This window comes from Eretmochelys imbricata, chromosome 14 (assembly GCF_965152235.1).
Source record: "Eretmochelys imbricata isolate rEreImb1 chromosome 14, rEreImb1.hap1, whole genome shotgun sequence".
In the NCBI taxonomy this organism is placed as follows: Eukaryota; Metazoa; Chordata; order Testudines; family Cheloniidae; genus Eretmochelys; species Eretmochelys imbricata.
In genome coordinates this window covers 13,748,773-13,763,627 of record NC_135585.1, presented here as the reverse complement: position 1 = coordinate 13,763,627, position 14,855 = coordinate 13,748,773, and the positions used below count along the sequence as shown (strand labels likewise).

Below are 14,855 nucleotides of genomic sequence, written 5' to 3'. Positions count from 1 at the left end.
TGGGAATAATTAGTAAAGCAATTCCCAAAATTTCATCTTTCTCTTTCTATCTGTGAACAGACTGCGGCTTTCTCAGACTTACTCCAAGTTATTTTCTGAATAATTTCTATTAATAATACCTGAGCTGTATCTTGTATGTGAACAGTTCATTGGCAGCATTTGAAATGCAGCTGTTTTGTTTGGACACCTAGGTCACATGGTATATCTCTGTTCCTTGGTTGGATAAATGTAACTCTCAGAGTTAGGTTTCCTGTGTAAATAGTTGGCCTTATACCTTTCAATGTTTACTTTCCCCCTCTTCCTCACAATGTTAACTAACAGTTTGGTTTCCATGGACATGCCTGCCAGCAGGGGTCAGACTGAGAATAAAGATAGTGGTACTTTTCCAAACTCCACCCATAAAATAAGCTCCTCCCATATGTGTCACCTTTGGGTTGCCAAGTGGTTTAAATTAAGGGACTCTTGGGTTTGCCCTTTAAAGATGGGGTGGGGTGTTTTACCCACTTGTGGCTGGTGGCTTTTCCGCTTAACTCTGGGGCTGCTATTTTTCCTGTGCATTTTTTTGGGTGGGCACCACGCGTGACGATGCAAAGATGCAAACCCTGCCCCCATGCCCAATGTGATGATGCAAACCGTGCCCCCACACTGCTCTCTAACCCGGCCCCCCCACTTTTTTGGGTGGCTTTGTTAGACCACTCAGGCTTATTTCTTTGAAATGTTCTGGCTCCAGCAGCTCTGTGGGCTCCAGTGGGCTCATTGAGCATGACTCCCCCTCAGTGGGGCTTGAGCATATCCCTGGGCTCTGTTAGGCTCCTGGGGCCTGACTGCTCCCTAGCTGGGAAGGAAATAAAGGGGTGCTACCTCCCAAATGGTGCTATCTGCACCAAAATGAGACATTGCCTACAGTTAAATCATGCAGCTGTCACCTGCCCTCTCCTTTCTTACACCAGCAATAAAATAGTTAATAGTGGTGACACTTAAACGATCATCACTGGACCTCTGGGTTAACCCCTCACTGAGATGAACGGGGCAGCTCACACCTTTCAGAGCTGTTGTTCCAGGCTCCCTGCAGCCTTATCCCTGCATCCCTGATATTTTGGAGGTTCTCTTCACAACCACAACAGCTAGAGACATTTTCAGATGAAAGCTGAGGGTTTATAGAATGAGACGGTAGGCTCAGAGAGGTGCCAGCTTGGCATATGGGTGTGGACTGGCTGCTTTTGAGCTTTTCTTGCCAGTGAGCCTGACTGTTCACGAGGATAGTCATCAAAAGCAAACACAAAAGGGGCACAGCCGCCATCTAAGAGAGTTTGCTTCAGAATTCAAAGGATTTTTCATGGTTATTTCACTGTTCTTACCCAGCTCTCCTCTGGGATTTGTTCCCTGCTGTCCTGTGTCAATGCTTGGATTTAAGGAGCTCCCAGTAAACAGGGACACAGCCTTTACTTTGACCCCGCCCCCATCACAAACCCCCATTGAAATGATGCACGTGTTGCATGAGTCTGACCCAGCCCTATACGATGGTGTGAAGAAACAGGAAGAAATTCCAAAATTCGCTGCACGTGCTGATGGGAATCTTTGTCCCCAGATGAAGGCCAGTGGGTACCCATTGGCCAGACATCTGTCTGACACCACTAGGCAAGGAATTAGTTAACTGGGAGCATAAAAGTGCACAGGCTGAGAAGCTAGAGCCAAGAGCGTATATATGCCCCTTGGGCAAAGAGTGCTCATCTCAGGTTTGCCAGCTGGAATTGGATCAGACCTCCAGCTGCTGTTAGATGATTAGATAGCAGCAGCTGCCAGAATAGCTTTTTTCCATTTCCATCTGGCCAAGAGATTGCAGCTGTTTTTGGGATGCTCACCCCACTACCCTCATCCAGGCCTTTGTTGCTGCAAGATTAGATTCCCACAGTGCATGGAGCTGCACGTTCAGTCCTTTCAGAAGTGGATGCTAGTGCGGAGTGCAGCCGCCTGCTTGCTGAGAGCATGTATCTCGTCATGCGCACGACTGCAGGAGCTGTGCTACCTGCCCTTTGCCTTCGGGGTGAGTTTGAGGTGCTGGTTTTGAGCCGCTGGGAGGGTGTTCTTCATGGGGGGGGCCCTGCTTTGGAATGTGCTCACATCCCTGTCCCAGTGAGCCTGAATCCCTGTTCCTCAGTCTAGGGGACACTGCAGAGCGCCATCTGTTTCCACTGTCTTCTGGGAGGGGATGTGCGGTGACAGTGTTTGCAGGGGAATGGGGTACTTTGGATGGGATGAAGATAGCCTGCTGGATTTGCAGCTATTTATGTACTCTGTATTTGTTAATGTCTCGTGAGAGATGCCCAGAGCATAGGTTGAATGCATAGATGGAAATAAATAACTATGGGGTCAGGCACTGGACTGGGACTCAGGAGACCTGGTTTCAGTTCCTGGCTCTGCCACAGACTCCCTGTGTGACCTCGGGCAAGACACTCGTTTTCCCTGTGCCTCAGTTCCCCATCTGTACTATTTGGCTAGTCCAGGGGTCTCAACCCCGTGGGCCACATGTTTATTTTCTGCGGCCTCCCTGCAGCCCCAGCGTTTACCTAGAGTGGCTCCGGCCAGGCTCCCTCCCTCCCTGCCCTGCCCCCGCTCTGCTCCGGGAAGCAGCAGGGACCTGGGGGGGTGGGGCATAGGGGTCGGTGTGTTGCCCTGGCTGTGCCTCCAGGCACCGCCCCCCCCCCAGCTCCCATTGGCCGCAGTTCCTTGTTCCCGGCCAATGGGAGCTGCGGGGAGTGGTGCCTGGAGGCGCAGCCAGGCTAGACGTGGCCTGGAGGAGCCTGCCCTGGCCCCAGTGCACGCCGGGCTGGAGCCCGCCCCCCGAACCCCTCCTGCAGCCGAACCCCCTGCTGCACCCCGACCCCCTGCCCTGAGCCCCCTGCCGTACCCCTCCTGCACCAGACCCCATGCTGCACCCTGCACCCCTCCTGCACCCCAACCCCCTGCCCTGAGCCCCCTGCCGCACCCTGCACGCCTCCTGCACCCCCTGGGGCAGGGAGAAGGTGGAGTTGGGGTGGGGATTTCGGGGAAGGGGTTGGAATGGGGGCAGGGAAGAGGTGGGGCAGGGCAGGGTCTCATGGAAGGGGTGGATTGGGGGCGGGGCAGGGCAGCGGGGGTTGGGTCAGCGATGCAGCCCTTGGGCCAATGTACTAGTTCTCATGTGGCCCTCGTGGTCATTTGACTTTGAGACCCCTGGGCTAGTCCTTCCTTTCTCTCACCCCGTGGGTGTGTCTGCACTGCAAACGAAGGTGTGTTCTTAACTCAGGTTAGTTAACTCGGGTTAAAATAGCAGCAAAGACCTGGCAGCTTGCATTTAATTCAGGTTAGTAGCTCTATTGGTTTGAACTCAAGCTGCTGATCTGAGTTCGGGGCCGAGTCACTGTGTCTTTATGTCTGTTTTAACCCGAGTTAAGAACACCCACTTCTCTTTGCAATGTAGACATACCCAGTGTCTGTCTTGTCTCTTTAGATTGTACGCCCTTTGAGGCAGGGACTGCCTCTCCCTCTGTCTGTGTACAGCGCCTAGTACAATGGGGCCCTGAACACAATGGGCCGGGCAGTAATGCAGATGCAAGGGGCTGGGTGATCGGGTTTATTCCATGAAGGGTCTCGCCATGCTGGGCACACCTCATACAGCCCATTTGACCCAGCAGAGGTTAAATGGCTGCTGTGTGCCTTCCAGTTGGAACACACCTACTGGGGGACGGAGCCTGGACACTGCCGTCAGGGGAACGGAGTCTGGTCTCACGTTCCACTTTAATGCATATAAAAGTTTAATAAAAGGTAAATTCTTTCTGCTAATGTTTTTGACTCCCCTGCTTCAGTGAGCAGATTCCTGCAGGAGACTGGGAGCAGGTTGGTGTCCTGCACAAGCTGGCACCACACACAGCTGCTGGGTGGGGCCCATGGGCTCCCAGCTGTTTGTATTTGAGTGTCTTGCTGCCAGGCAGGCAGGAGCTGGTATTTACTCATTGAATTTCACAGCCCTTGACTGGGGATGAGTAAGGACTGGGCAGCAAACGGGCAATGAGCCACAGAAGTTCACAGCTTGCCTGGTGTATGCCAGTGTCTCATGGGTGGCATGTGGTGTGGTGGTGACAACGGGTCTAGTGTGAGTGTTTCTTTTGCTGGGGCCCCTGTTCAGCCCTGGCCCTTGGAGATCCCCCAGGACTGGCGCTGCTGAGACATCTCAGAAGAGGAGGGATTATCCCACACTCCCCTCTTTCTTAATTGATTAACAGTTCTGCAAACATTTGCTGTTCTACAAAGAGGTGAATCCGCTTCCTAGTAATTTACAAATGTGTGACTCTCCTCTGCTTCTCCGCAGAGGCCTTTGTGGGCTAAGCCAATAAATACACAGCTTTTAAAAACAGGGTAAATATAGATTGAGGGTATTTCTCTGGCGTCTCAGGGAAGGGCTGTTCTGGTGTCTTGTTTTAGCTCAAAGAGGCAGTCCCTTCCCTTTCCTCCATGCTTCATTTTTATTAGCATGTCCTCCCGTGTAGAACTTGATACACTTGAAACACCCCACACTAAAAAGCTCATTGTCCCATAAGCCAGTGTCCCCTGTGTGAATTCGGCTCTGAGTCTGCAGTCACGCTGGTGTAAATCAGGAATAACTCTGCTGACACCAGTAGGATTACTCTGGTGTAAGAGGGATGTGAGGCAAGGCCCTCTGTCTCTAGCTGGAGGGAATAGCATAGGGCCAGATTCTTGCCAGCCTATGTGTTGATGCACAGGGAGTTCCTCCCCAACTTTACACCCCTGCACAGTGGTGAGAGAGAGCAGGGTTATGGCCTCCCCTACTCTCTGCAAAGGCCAGGAGAATGGACAAGGGATGGAGCAGGACGTATGCTGCACCTGCTGCAGAGCAGTACAGTGTGGGCTATCTGGGAGCTCCTTGGGGCAGTTCTGGCTCCATCAGCCAGAATTCTGCTTAGGGACCCAGGTGCTGCAGAGCCCCCAACCAGCCTGAGGCAGAATCTCGCCCTTAGTGATGGTTGAGTTTCAGCTCCAGGGGCCCTCAGCACTCACATTTTCAGAATCCAGCAGGGTGTTTGTCTGGGGTGTTTGTGGGCGCCCGCCACCACCGCATCTAGAACCCAAAGCCTGTGTCGGGCACCCCTCACTGCAGTGCCTAGGGCTCAGGGCCTGCGTCAGGCACCCCTCAGTGCAGTGCCTAGGGCTCGGGCCCCACACCGAGCACCCCTCACTGCAGTGCCTAGAGCTCGGGGCCTGTGTCAGGAACCCTCAAATGCCTGCTTCCCATCGGAGAGCTCCCTGCCCCGCAGTTAGTGGCCAGCCAACACGAGGCTGCTGCTTTTTGGGAGCTGTAGGCAAGGCAGCTTCCTTCCCACACCCCATCCACCCACACTCTGCCAGCTCAGCTTTCTGCTGTTATCTTTCACCCGCCCAGCTGCCTTCCTCTCTGATCCCCAGCCGCCTCTCCGGCTTCTCTTCTCCACAGCTCCCTGATGCTCCCTGCCTCGCCCACTGAAGCCCCCCACCCAGCTCTCGCTCCATCCTTCACCACACCATGCACCTGCGTGCTAGTCAGCCTGGACCTCAGGATTGTTGGCGGGAGGGCGGTGTCTCCCACTCCTGAATAGAGTGTCCTCTGCTGTGCTGCTTTCCCCTTCCCCTACCCTCAGTGCCCCATTGTCCCCTTGCCACAACCCTCACCCCCCCTCCATCCTTCAGTGGCCAAAATCCTCCCCTTTCCATTCCTGAATGTAACCCACAAGCCTCCAGGAATGGGAGTGGGGTTGAAGCTCTCGAGAGCAGGGATCTAACCAGGTGTCCTGGATCTAAGTCTCCTCTTCCCCTCCCCGGCCCTCAGCCCTCTTCGCTGAGCTGTGCAGAACGGGGAAGGAGAGCTCGACCTGAATGGTGGGTGGCCTTCAGGCCATACAGGCTGCTTTGTTCCTGAGGTCCCAGGGGCCGAGTACTTTCAGAACAGTGATTATTAATAGAGCGTCTAATCATCAAGGTAGTGGACTAATAAAATGACGCCTGCAGTAGGTGAAGTCCTAACCCCATGGAAGTCCATGGGAATGCTGCCATGGACTTCAGCAGGGGCAGGATTTTGCCCAGTTTGTCCTCAGTTTTACTTCTTCATGGGATGCCAGCAGCTGGGAGCCTTCAGATACCCTCCAAGCCAAGGGGTTTCTCTTGGTTTTTCTGTCCTCCTCGGTCTCTCTGTGCTTTCTCTCTCTCAATGTGCATTGTATTCCCCCCACCCCGGGTTGTCCTCTCCCTGTGTCAGGTCAATGGGTGAGTTGTATAGTGAAGGCATTTTTCAAGGTGTTGATAAAATACCAAGTAACTGTCACATGCCTCATTGCTCGCCAGTGAGTGGAGTTTCTGAAACTCTAGCCAGGCTGGGGAAATACTTACGAGCCTCAAGAATGCAACTTGGCCTGGAAAGAAGAGAAACAGCTTGAACTCCAAACCACCAGGAGCAGTTTGTCCTGACAGTAAAATAACAGGAGGTTGATTTTCAGCAATGCAGGAAAGCAGCAATCGCCTGTGTTGTGTCTGCCAGGCTGGTTTGGTTGCTGGTTTTGAAACGGCTGCTCTGGGGCAAAGCCATTATGACACAGCGAGGACATTGCATTGGCTATTTGGGGGATTCTTTAAGCCGGTTCAGACTGGGACTGTCTTGTGACTATCTGGGTGGGTGGGATCTGCAGGAATATGGCCACCTTTGGAGAATTGTCCTACAAGGCAAACTTGTTTGCTGCCCGATTTTGCGGCAGAGAGATCACATTGTTGCTCTGGAAGCTAATGACATCACATTGTAATCCAAGTTGGAACATATCCAGAAGTCGTTGTGGGGCAGTAAAATCGACCTGGAAAATCCAGGTCAGTCCCATAAAATTTGGAATGGAGGGGCAACTCCGGAGAGCTCAGGTATACCCAGTGCTGAGGCCAGCAGAGCTAGGCCTCATCGCCCCAGTGAACATTCGAATGAGACAAGAAGGGTGATGAGTTAAGGACTGTTTGGAGCTAGATGCCAAGGGAGGGTCTGGAATCGACTTCAGTTGAGATCTTCAAGGCTAGACAAAACATCCGGCATAGGATAATGAGATCCATCCTCTCGGTCACTGGGGGCTGGACTGGCGGAGCCAGCGTGAGAGCCCTCAGTACTTTCTTTGGTTTGTTATTTGACTTTCTGTTGTTTGTTACACCCTTTTTGACGCCTGAAAAGCACTTTACTTTTCCCAACCACTTCCTCCCTTCCCTCTGGGGCCAAGATGCTGGTTTCTCCCTGTGTTGTTAAGGGAACTGAAACAAGCATGTCTTTGGAGTTTTGTTGGTGTCCCAGTATCATTGTGCACCCCCAGCGCTATTGTGTAACAACTGCTGCAGAGCCAGCAGGGGGAGCACAATGGTTTTGTCCCTCCGCTTGCCCCCAGCCAATAGAATAATAGGGTGCAATGACCCCTCTGGTGCTCTAGGGCCCTGATCTCTACTCCAGTCCTACCCCAACGGAATTCCATTTTGAGTAACACAATGATGAATCAGGCCCTTGCAACCTATCAGCATCATTTGAGGGCAAAAGGGAGTGAGCGTTTTTATCCCCATTGTACCAATGGGCAAACTGAGGCACAGAAAGGTGACTAGATGTGCCCAATGTTGCCCAGCTGGGAAAAGAACCCAGGCATCCTGACTCCCAGTTCTATGCACTGGACCCTCTGCCTCTCAGATGTTCACTGCTGAGACTGGAGCAGAGTTTGTTTTTTTTTAAACAGTGTTGCCTGATCCACACTGGTCAATATTTATACAGTGGTAGCTGGAAATGTTTGTAAACCGTGTTTAAAACAAAACACTGCACCATTCTGCTAAGGTAGTTTTCATTCCCAGTTTAGACGAAGACTCAGAATTCACAGAGAAAGCAGCATTTGTCACCAAACAAACTGCGATGCTGTAATTTTAAAATGACACTTAGCATTTCTGAGCTAATCCAGGGGGTGATCAGGTTGCTGAAGACTGATGGGTCCCATACATCCCTAGCAGGGTTTACCATCAGCTATATTATTGTATTTGCTATAGCTCCCTTCAAGGCAAAGGATCCTAGGGACCTGGTGACTTCTCTATCGCTTGAAGTCTTTCAAGATTAGATAGGCTCCAGCTCAAACAGAAGTTATGGGCTTGATGCAAACATTACAGGGTGAGGTTCTCTGGCCTGGGTTATGCAGGAGGTCAGACTAGATTATCCTAGGAGTCTCTTCTAGCATTGAAAAATCTATAAATCCCCAAGGATGTCTTCAAACCTAAATTGACATATGTCTTTTATACAAGCATCATTTCATCCACCAACAACATGCAGCCACCTCTGGGGTGGAATACAGCAACTGGGAAAGAAAGTAAAGGATATTGCAATGAACCTACTTGGTCTGCAGCAGAAGGCTCCATAATCCCCAGAGTACAGGCAAGGAAAGAGCTACCTGAGGTCAGAGGGGACCAGGCTCCGAGGCAAGCTGGAAGCTGGGTGAGAACAGAAGCAGCAGGCCCTGAACACCAGCCTGGTAGCACCTCAGGCAGCTGGGCAGGTGGGATGGGAAGGCTGAGAGCTGACAGAAACTCCCCTGTACCTGGCCAGCAGCCAGAGCAGGAGGTTAGAGTTAGAGGGCAGCAGCCTAAAGGCAGAGGGACAGTGTGAGGGGTCTCAGAGACTCCTAGTACCCTCACACTTGATTGCCCCTAGGGGCTGAGTTGAGAACTGCTGGTTTATCTTTGGTAGCTTTGAGCTCTCTGCCCAGGGGATTTCCACCTTGGGTTTCTAGCAAAGTGACCTCTGTGGCTCACTGGGAGCATCCACACAGTGAGCAGTAACCCACAGCAGTGAGTCTACAGACTCCAGCCTTGGGGGCTCTGCAACAGTGCTGAAAACAGCAGTGTATACATTCAGGCAGGCTCTGAAGCCTCGGGATGGGGGGTATGCTAGAGCAGTGGTTCTCTTTTGTACTGGTGACCCCTTTCATATAGCAAGCCCCTGAGTCCAACCCCCCTTATAAATTAAAAAACACCTTTTAATATATTTAACATCATTATAAATCCTGGAGGCAAAGCAGGGTTTTGGGTGGAAGCTGACAGCTCGCAACCCCCCCATGTAATAACCTCCTGACCCCCTGAGGGGTCTCGACCCCTAGTTTGAGAACCCCTGGGCTAGAACCTGGCGAGCCGAGCACTTGGAATGCGCACGTCTCTGAGCTTGAACACAGAGCGGGTTCCCAGACATGTAGAGGGGAATGGGGCAGCACACCACTCCCGACGACACCTGGCACTGCGGCCAGGTGCTCTGTTGTATCCAATTGAAATTGCAGGGGGGTTAGGGAGGCAGAAAGTAGTGTCCCAGAATTTGGCCGGGACTCCTGGACTAATACCCCAGCCCTCACCACAGAGTGCAGTGAGGCTTTCAATAAGTGTTGAAGACCTTTGTTTTATGTCTCAGTTGTAAAATGCGGTGCAGGTCCAGCCAGAGAGCTCTCGCATCTAGTGGGTGGGAGAGAAGTCCTTCTTAACCATTCAGCATTGCAGGTTTCCTCCTGGCTGTTAAACCATTGTTAGGCCTGGCAGGAAAGGGATGTTCACAGTTGCTCCTGTTGGGTTTCTGGGCTGCAGTGATATCACTTTTCAACAGGATGGCCACTGCAATGTCCAGGAGACAATCCCCTCCATGTTAGAATTATAGAATCACATTGCACTTGAAGAAGAGGCTTCCCCTAGAGAATCCATCCTAGATATTACACTGAGCTCTGCACACGGTGTTCAAAAGCAACTCGTGGTTGGGTGCCCAACCTGAGTCACCTTAAAGCCTCTTGAGTTTCTGAAAGGGCTGAGTGCTTACCTTCCAAAACACAGGCCCATTTAAGGCATCTCCAGTTGGACCTCCCCAAAAACAAGGCACCTCAAATACCTTGTGCAAATGGTGGCCTGGAAGTAGAGCAAGTGCTGCATGGTGACCCATGCAGTGCAGAAGCTACACCGTGCCCTTGGGAGTCAACAGCGGCGATGTCAACAGCGGCGATCAAACCTGGGACCGCTGGATCTAATGCCAAGATCCTCCACTGCCAGAGCTGGGTCTGTTCGCAAAGGCTGTAGCAGGCTTATCAATCGCTATCTGTAGCCCACCCACCATTAGAGGAGGACAGGACCAAAGGAAATCAGTAAAGCTCCAATACGGAGCTCATTGCTGCATCTCAGTGCTATCATTTAAGGGGGTCTCCGTAGCTGCAGACACAATATCTGAAATGCCAAATGTTATTCAAAGCCTCACAGACGTCCCTTTCACAGCTTATTCCTGGTGACAGGAGCTTCTGACCTTGCCAATGTACAGATTGTTGAGATGAACAATAGAGCTGGAGTTTTTCTTGATGGAAGGAGTAACCTATCAACAAGGGTGTCTCAGAACCCACAGCTAGGTTAGCATTCCAGGGGCCCTTGTCATGGCGAGGTCGGTCTGCCCCACTGGGATGCTTTATGTTTGCAAATGCAGCTGCACTGAGTGCTCTGGGCTGTCTCTTGATGCCTTGATTAGGGGACCAGAGATGCTGATGCCCGCGCACAAAAGGATCAAAGTAAACCTTTGTGCTGACAGATTGAGAGTGTGGTTGTCACCAACAGGGGCCTGGCCTGAGACTCTTTCAGGGCACACTCTTTCCAGGTGCCAAGGGGTGGTGTCCAAAGTGTACTATTTTGCATGGCAGATCCAAGGTGAATCCTGCACAATGAGAGTGTATGGTCATGGGGACACAACCAGAGAGAGAAGCTTGGGGACAGGAGTCTCGAATCAGACAGGGATAGCAGGGAGCAAACAGAACAGGGCTTTGTGAGAAGTAGCAGAGGCAGGAAAGACCATGTGAGACCAGAGGGTGGGGAGACAGCATCTGCGATCCTCCATGAAAGGCAGGTGAGTTGTGAGCATCACTATCATTCCAGCAGGTCTTGGAAGATAGGGAGGTTTTGAACATTGGTAGGCTTGCCGTGGTGGAGCAGAGGCAGGACCATGGCCAGGGGGTCCAGTCTCATTGTTCTTTATCCTCCTGTCTCCTGGGGCGAGTTTTTCAGTAGTGGCTTCGGAGGTAGTAACATCTGGAGCTGCCCTGATGTACACCTGAAGATGGGAGCATTTGCCTGGTGACCCATGACTTGTGAAGAACTCCTGCATCCCCAATGTCCTCTCCTGTACTGACAGTTAGTTTCCTCCACCTTCAAAGTAGAACTTGGCTGTTTCTGTTTCCCAGCAGAGTCCCTGATGAATATCCCCCACACCTTTGTGTTTGCAGGTTGCCTATGGGACCACAGAGAATAGCCCTGTCACCTTCATGGGATTCCCACAGGACAACATCTCCCAGAGAACTGAGACGGTGGGGTGCATCTTCCCCCACACAGAGGTGAACTTGATCTTCCCCACCTACCCTGCTGCCCCAGCTTTACAGTCCACAGCAGAGCACGGCTGCTGTTGCCGTTCCTCATTCCTTGAGCTGCAGCCAGCATGGGACTTGCACTGTGCTTGAAGAGCCTGTCTCTCTTGTGTTGCAGGCAAAGATTGAGGATCCTGAAACCGGGGAGATTGCCGCTCTGAACAGCCCTGGGGAACTCCAGATTCGAGGCTACTGCGTCATGCTGGGGTACTGGGAAGACCCCGTCAAAACCAATGAAGTGATCGCTGATGACAGATGGTACAAGACTGGGTGAGTTTGGGAACTACCTAGAATCCACTCTTTCCCCTTTTACTTCTGTTCTGGAGGGAGGGCGCAGGTGTCTGGCATTGGATGGGAATGGATGTGTCCGAGTGGGAAGCATTAACTTCTAGTAACAGGCCAGAATCAGCTCTACTGGCAGCATGGCCAAATCCATGAACTTCAGTGGAGTCGGACCAGTTTACACCTGGGCAGAATTTGGTCCATAGCATTTAGTACAAACCACTACTGGAGACAGGACACTGCGCTAGATGTGTCTTTGCGCTGTTCCCATGAAATAACCAGATGCAGATGCATATGTGGGTGGGGAACATAGAGAAAGGGAGGGGAATGGAAGCAATTCTAGTTTAGATTGAATTCTGATGCAGGTTACTGGACGTTAGAGTTATTGGGAATCCTTTGATCCCTGCATGAGAGTCTCCTCTTGGGGTTGCAGAAACAGTGATGCATCTTCTATGGACTGGATAGTGGAAAGTCTAACCTCCTGGTGGTCAGGATTAAGAGCTCTAGGCTCTGAATATGCCAGTGGGAAGACTTCCTCTGGGCTGATTGGATGGATGAGCCATTCTCCAGTCAGCTGGGAGATCTGGACTAAGGGCTATGAAGTTGACTCAGGTGTTGTTTCAGGGACATTGCTGTCCTGGACAAGTATGGCTACTGCAAAATTGTAGGTCGTTGCAAGGACATGATTATCCGTGGAGGGGAAAACATTTACCCAGCAGAACTCGAGCAGTTTCTACACACCCACCCCAAGATTGAGGAGGTGCAGGTGAGTAGGATGGATAGGCATGGTGGGGTGGGGGTAACGGGCATGCTGCCATCCAGGACATATGTCAGGAGGAGCCTGTTTGCTTTCATCCATGCTCAGCTTTTCACCTAGCTGGCGATCTGATATACAGAGGAAGGATGACTTTGGGCTTAAAATCCAAGAGTGAGAGTAGAACTCCTGGGTTTTGTTCCTCTCTTTGTCACAGACTCATTGGAAGCTTGGGCAAAATCCCTGCGCTCCAATTTCCTGTCTGCCAAGCAGGAGATAACTCTTCCTTTCCTCATTTCTAAACTCACAGCCACCTGGAAAGTGCTGTGAAATCCACCAAGGGAAGGCCTTATGGAAGGGCACATTATCATTAACCACAAATTATGAACCAAGAAATCAGAATGAACTCTCTCCCTGTGCTGAGTCTTTGCGGAGAGGAGTTGCACTGAGGGTTCCATTGTCCATCCAGTAAGAAGCTGTGGCCAGCTGCTCCAGATCTGCTGGGAACATCCTCCAGTTCCCATGACAAACCACACCTGGGTGTGCTGGCTGCACGACCAGCTGTTGTTTAACCCATAAATAATCCAGTTCTTTAATTACAGCTGTGTTTGCTCCAGCATCTCAGTGCAATAACCCCAGTATGGAAGAGCTTCACTTTCCGGGGCTTTGGGTCACTGCCTTGGGAGTCAGCACGATCTCTGTGTGTCTGGAATTTCAGGATGTTGGCTTGGGATGGTGAACGGTGGGAGAGGAGACAGGGAAATTGTGCAGCCAAACTCGAGGGGAATCGCTTAGGGGAAATCCAGCTCCTACGTGGAATGATCTGACCTTCCTAGCTCGGTACAGAGTAGGCCTGTAAGCTCAGCCATGATAGGGTTTTGCTGGGGATTGTGTACGGGGATGGGGAACCGAGCTTACAATATTAATAAGCTTTGCCCTTCTGTAACCCCTTTTATCTGCGGCTCTCAAAGCACTCCAGTTAATTAAGCCTCACAGCTCTCCCTCTGAAGCAGGGACTCCATTTTACACATGGGGAAATGGAGGTACAGAGAAGGTTGCCCAAGGCCTGGGAATAGAACCCAGGAGGCCTTGCTCTCAGTCCGCTATTCTAATGACTGGAGCACAGTGCCTCAGCCAGGAAAACAAAGTGAGGGCCGAGGGTGGGGACAGAGCACTGACCCGAGGAAGGGATAAGGAGCTTCCATTAGGGAAGGGAAGGGGCCAGATGACTCTTGGGAGAAGATCACTTCCTAGGACTGATGTCCTCCCTCCCTCCCTCCCTCCCAACAAGGTGATTGGCGTGAAGGACCAGCGAATGGGAGAAGAGATTTGTGCCTGCATCAGAGTGAAGGCTGGGCAGGAGTGCACGGCGGAGGAAATTAAAGCCTTCTGCAAAGGGAAGGTAGGAACTCCCCATCCATTCCCATGCCGTGCCCACGTTTGCTTTGCTTTTCTCAGGAACTCAGCGTATTAAGGGTCCGATCCCCAGTTGGAGTAAATCGCCACAGCTCCTTGGAAGTCAGCGAAGTCCTCTACACCCACTGGGCATCAGGCCTGAAACTGGTCCCACGTATTCCTGACAGGAGCAGTGACTGCCATAACGCTGCCCTTTGTAACCAGGGGTGACAGACGATGCCCTGTCCGTTATTACTTGCAGGCTGTAGCTGTCGGCTCTCTCTTTTCAGATCTCTCACTTCAAGATCCCTCGGTACATAGTGTTCATGGAGAAATATCCACTCACCGTCTCAGGGAAGGTAAGGGATAGCCCATGGACTGGGGTTCTGGTGCGCCGGAGACTAGATCCCCCTGGCTGTCTCTCCTCTGACTCTGTCCTCTGTGCTCTAACTCCAGATTCAGAAATACAAGTTGAGAGAGCAGATGGAGAAGCAACTTCTGTTCTGAACACAAAGGTGGAGGATCCAAAGAGAAGCACGAATGGACCTGCCTCAGCCAGTCTGGTGTGTCTCCATCCACACCAAGCCAAGAACAGCAGCTGGGAGCTGGTTCCCTGCCCCCACCACCACGTTATACCGCTGGCTACCTGAAGTCAGCCTGGTGATGCTGTCAATTAAAACAAAGAAAACCTTTCTTTTTCCAACTGAGATCTTTTCATAAAGACTAAGAACAGTGGGGGGAAGAAGGATGGAGGGTAGACCAAAGGAGGGGGCATCCAGACGACCAGGTTCTACTTCTGACTGCCAATCCTTTGGTACGGCCTCTGCAGGTCTCTCTAATCTGTGTATGTCTCATGATGAGACTTCCCTACCTTCCAGGGGGCTGCAAAGTGTTTTGAGATCCTGTGGTGGGCGGGGCTAGAGAAATACAAATGATTCATGTTTAAATATTTAAAAGATTCTGCCCCATAAGGG

The 14,855-nt window shown here is 51.6% G+C and overlaps 1 protein-coding gene across 1 annotated transcript in view; it reads left to right on the top strand.

Annotated features, from left to right (window-relative positions):
- The window catches only part of ACSF2 (acyl-CoA synthetase family member 2), a 54,493-nt gene extending 39,920 nt beyond the window's left edge, over window positions 1-14,573 (top strand). Inside the window, exons 11-16 of the mRNA XM_077833216.1 lie at window positions 11,313-11,420; window positions 11,569-11,720; window positions 12,357-12,498; window positions 13,778-13,888; window positions 14,172-14,240; window positions 14,338-14,573. Coding sequence (XP_077689342.1) covers window positions 11,313-11,420; window positions 11,569-11,720; window positions 12,357-12,498; window positions 13,778-13,888; window positions 14,172-14,240; window positions 14,338-14,388 — 633 coding nt within the window. The 3' untranslated portion in view covers window positions 14,389-14,573. The remainder of the gene's footprint in view (window positions 1-11,312; window positions 11,421-11,568; window positions 11,721-12,356; window positions 12,499-13,777; window positions 13,889-14,171; window positions 14,241-14,337) is intronic.
- The last annotated feature ends 282 nt before the right edge of the window (window positions 14,574-14,855 follow it).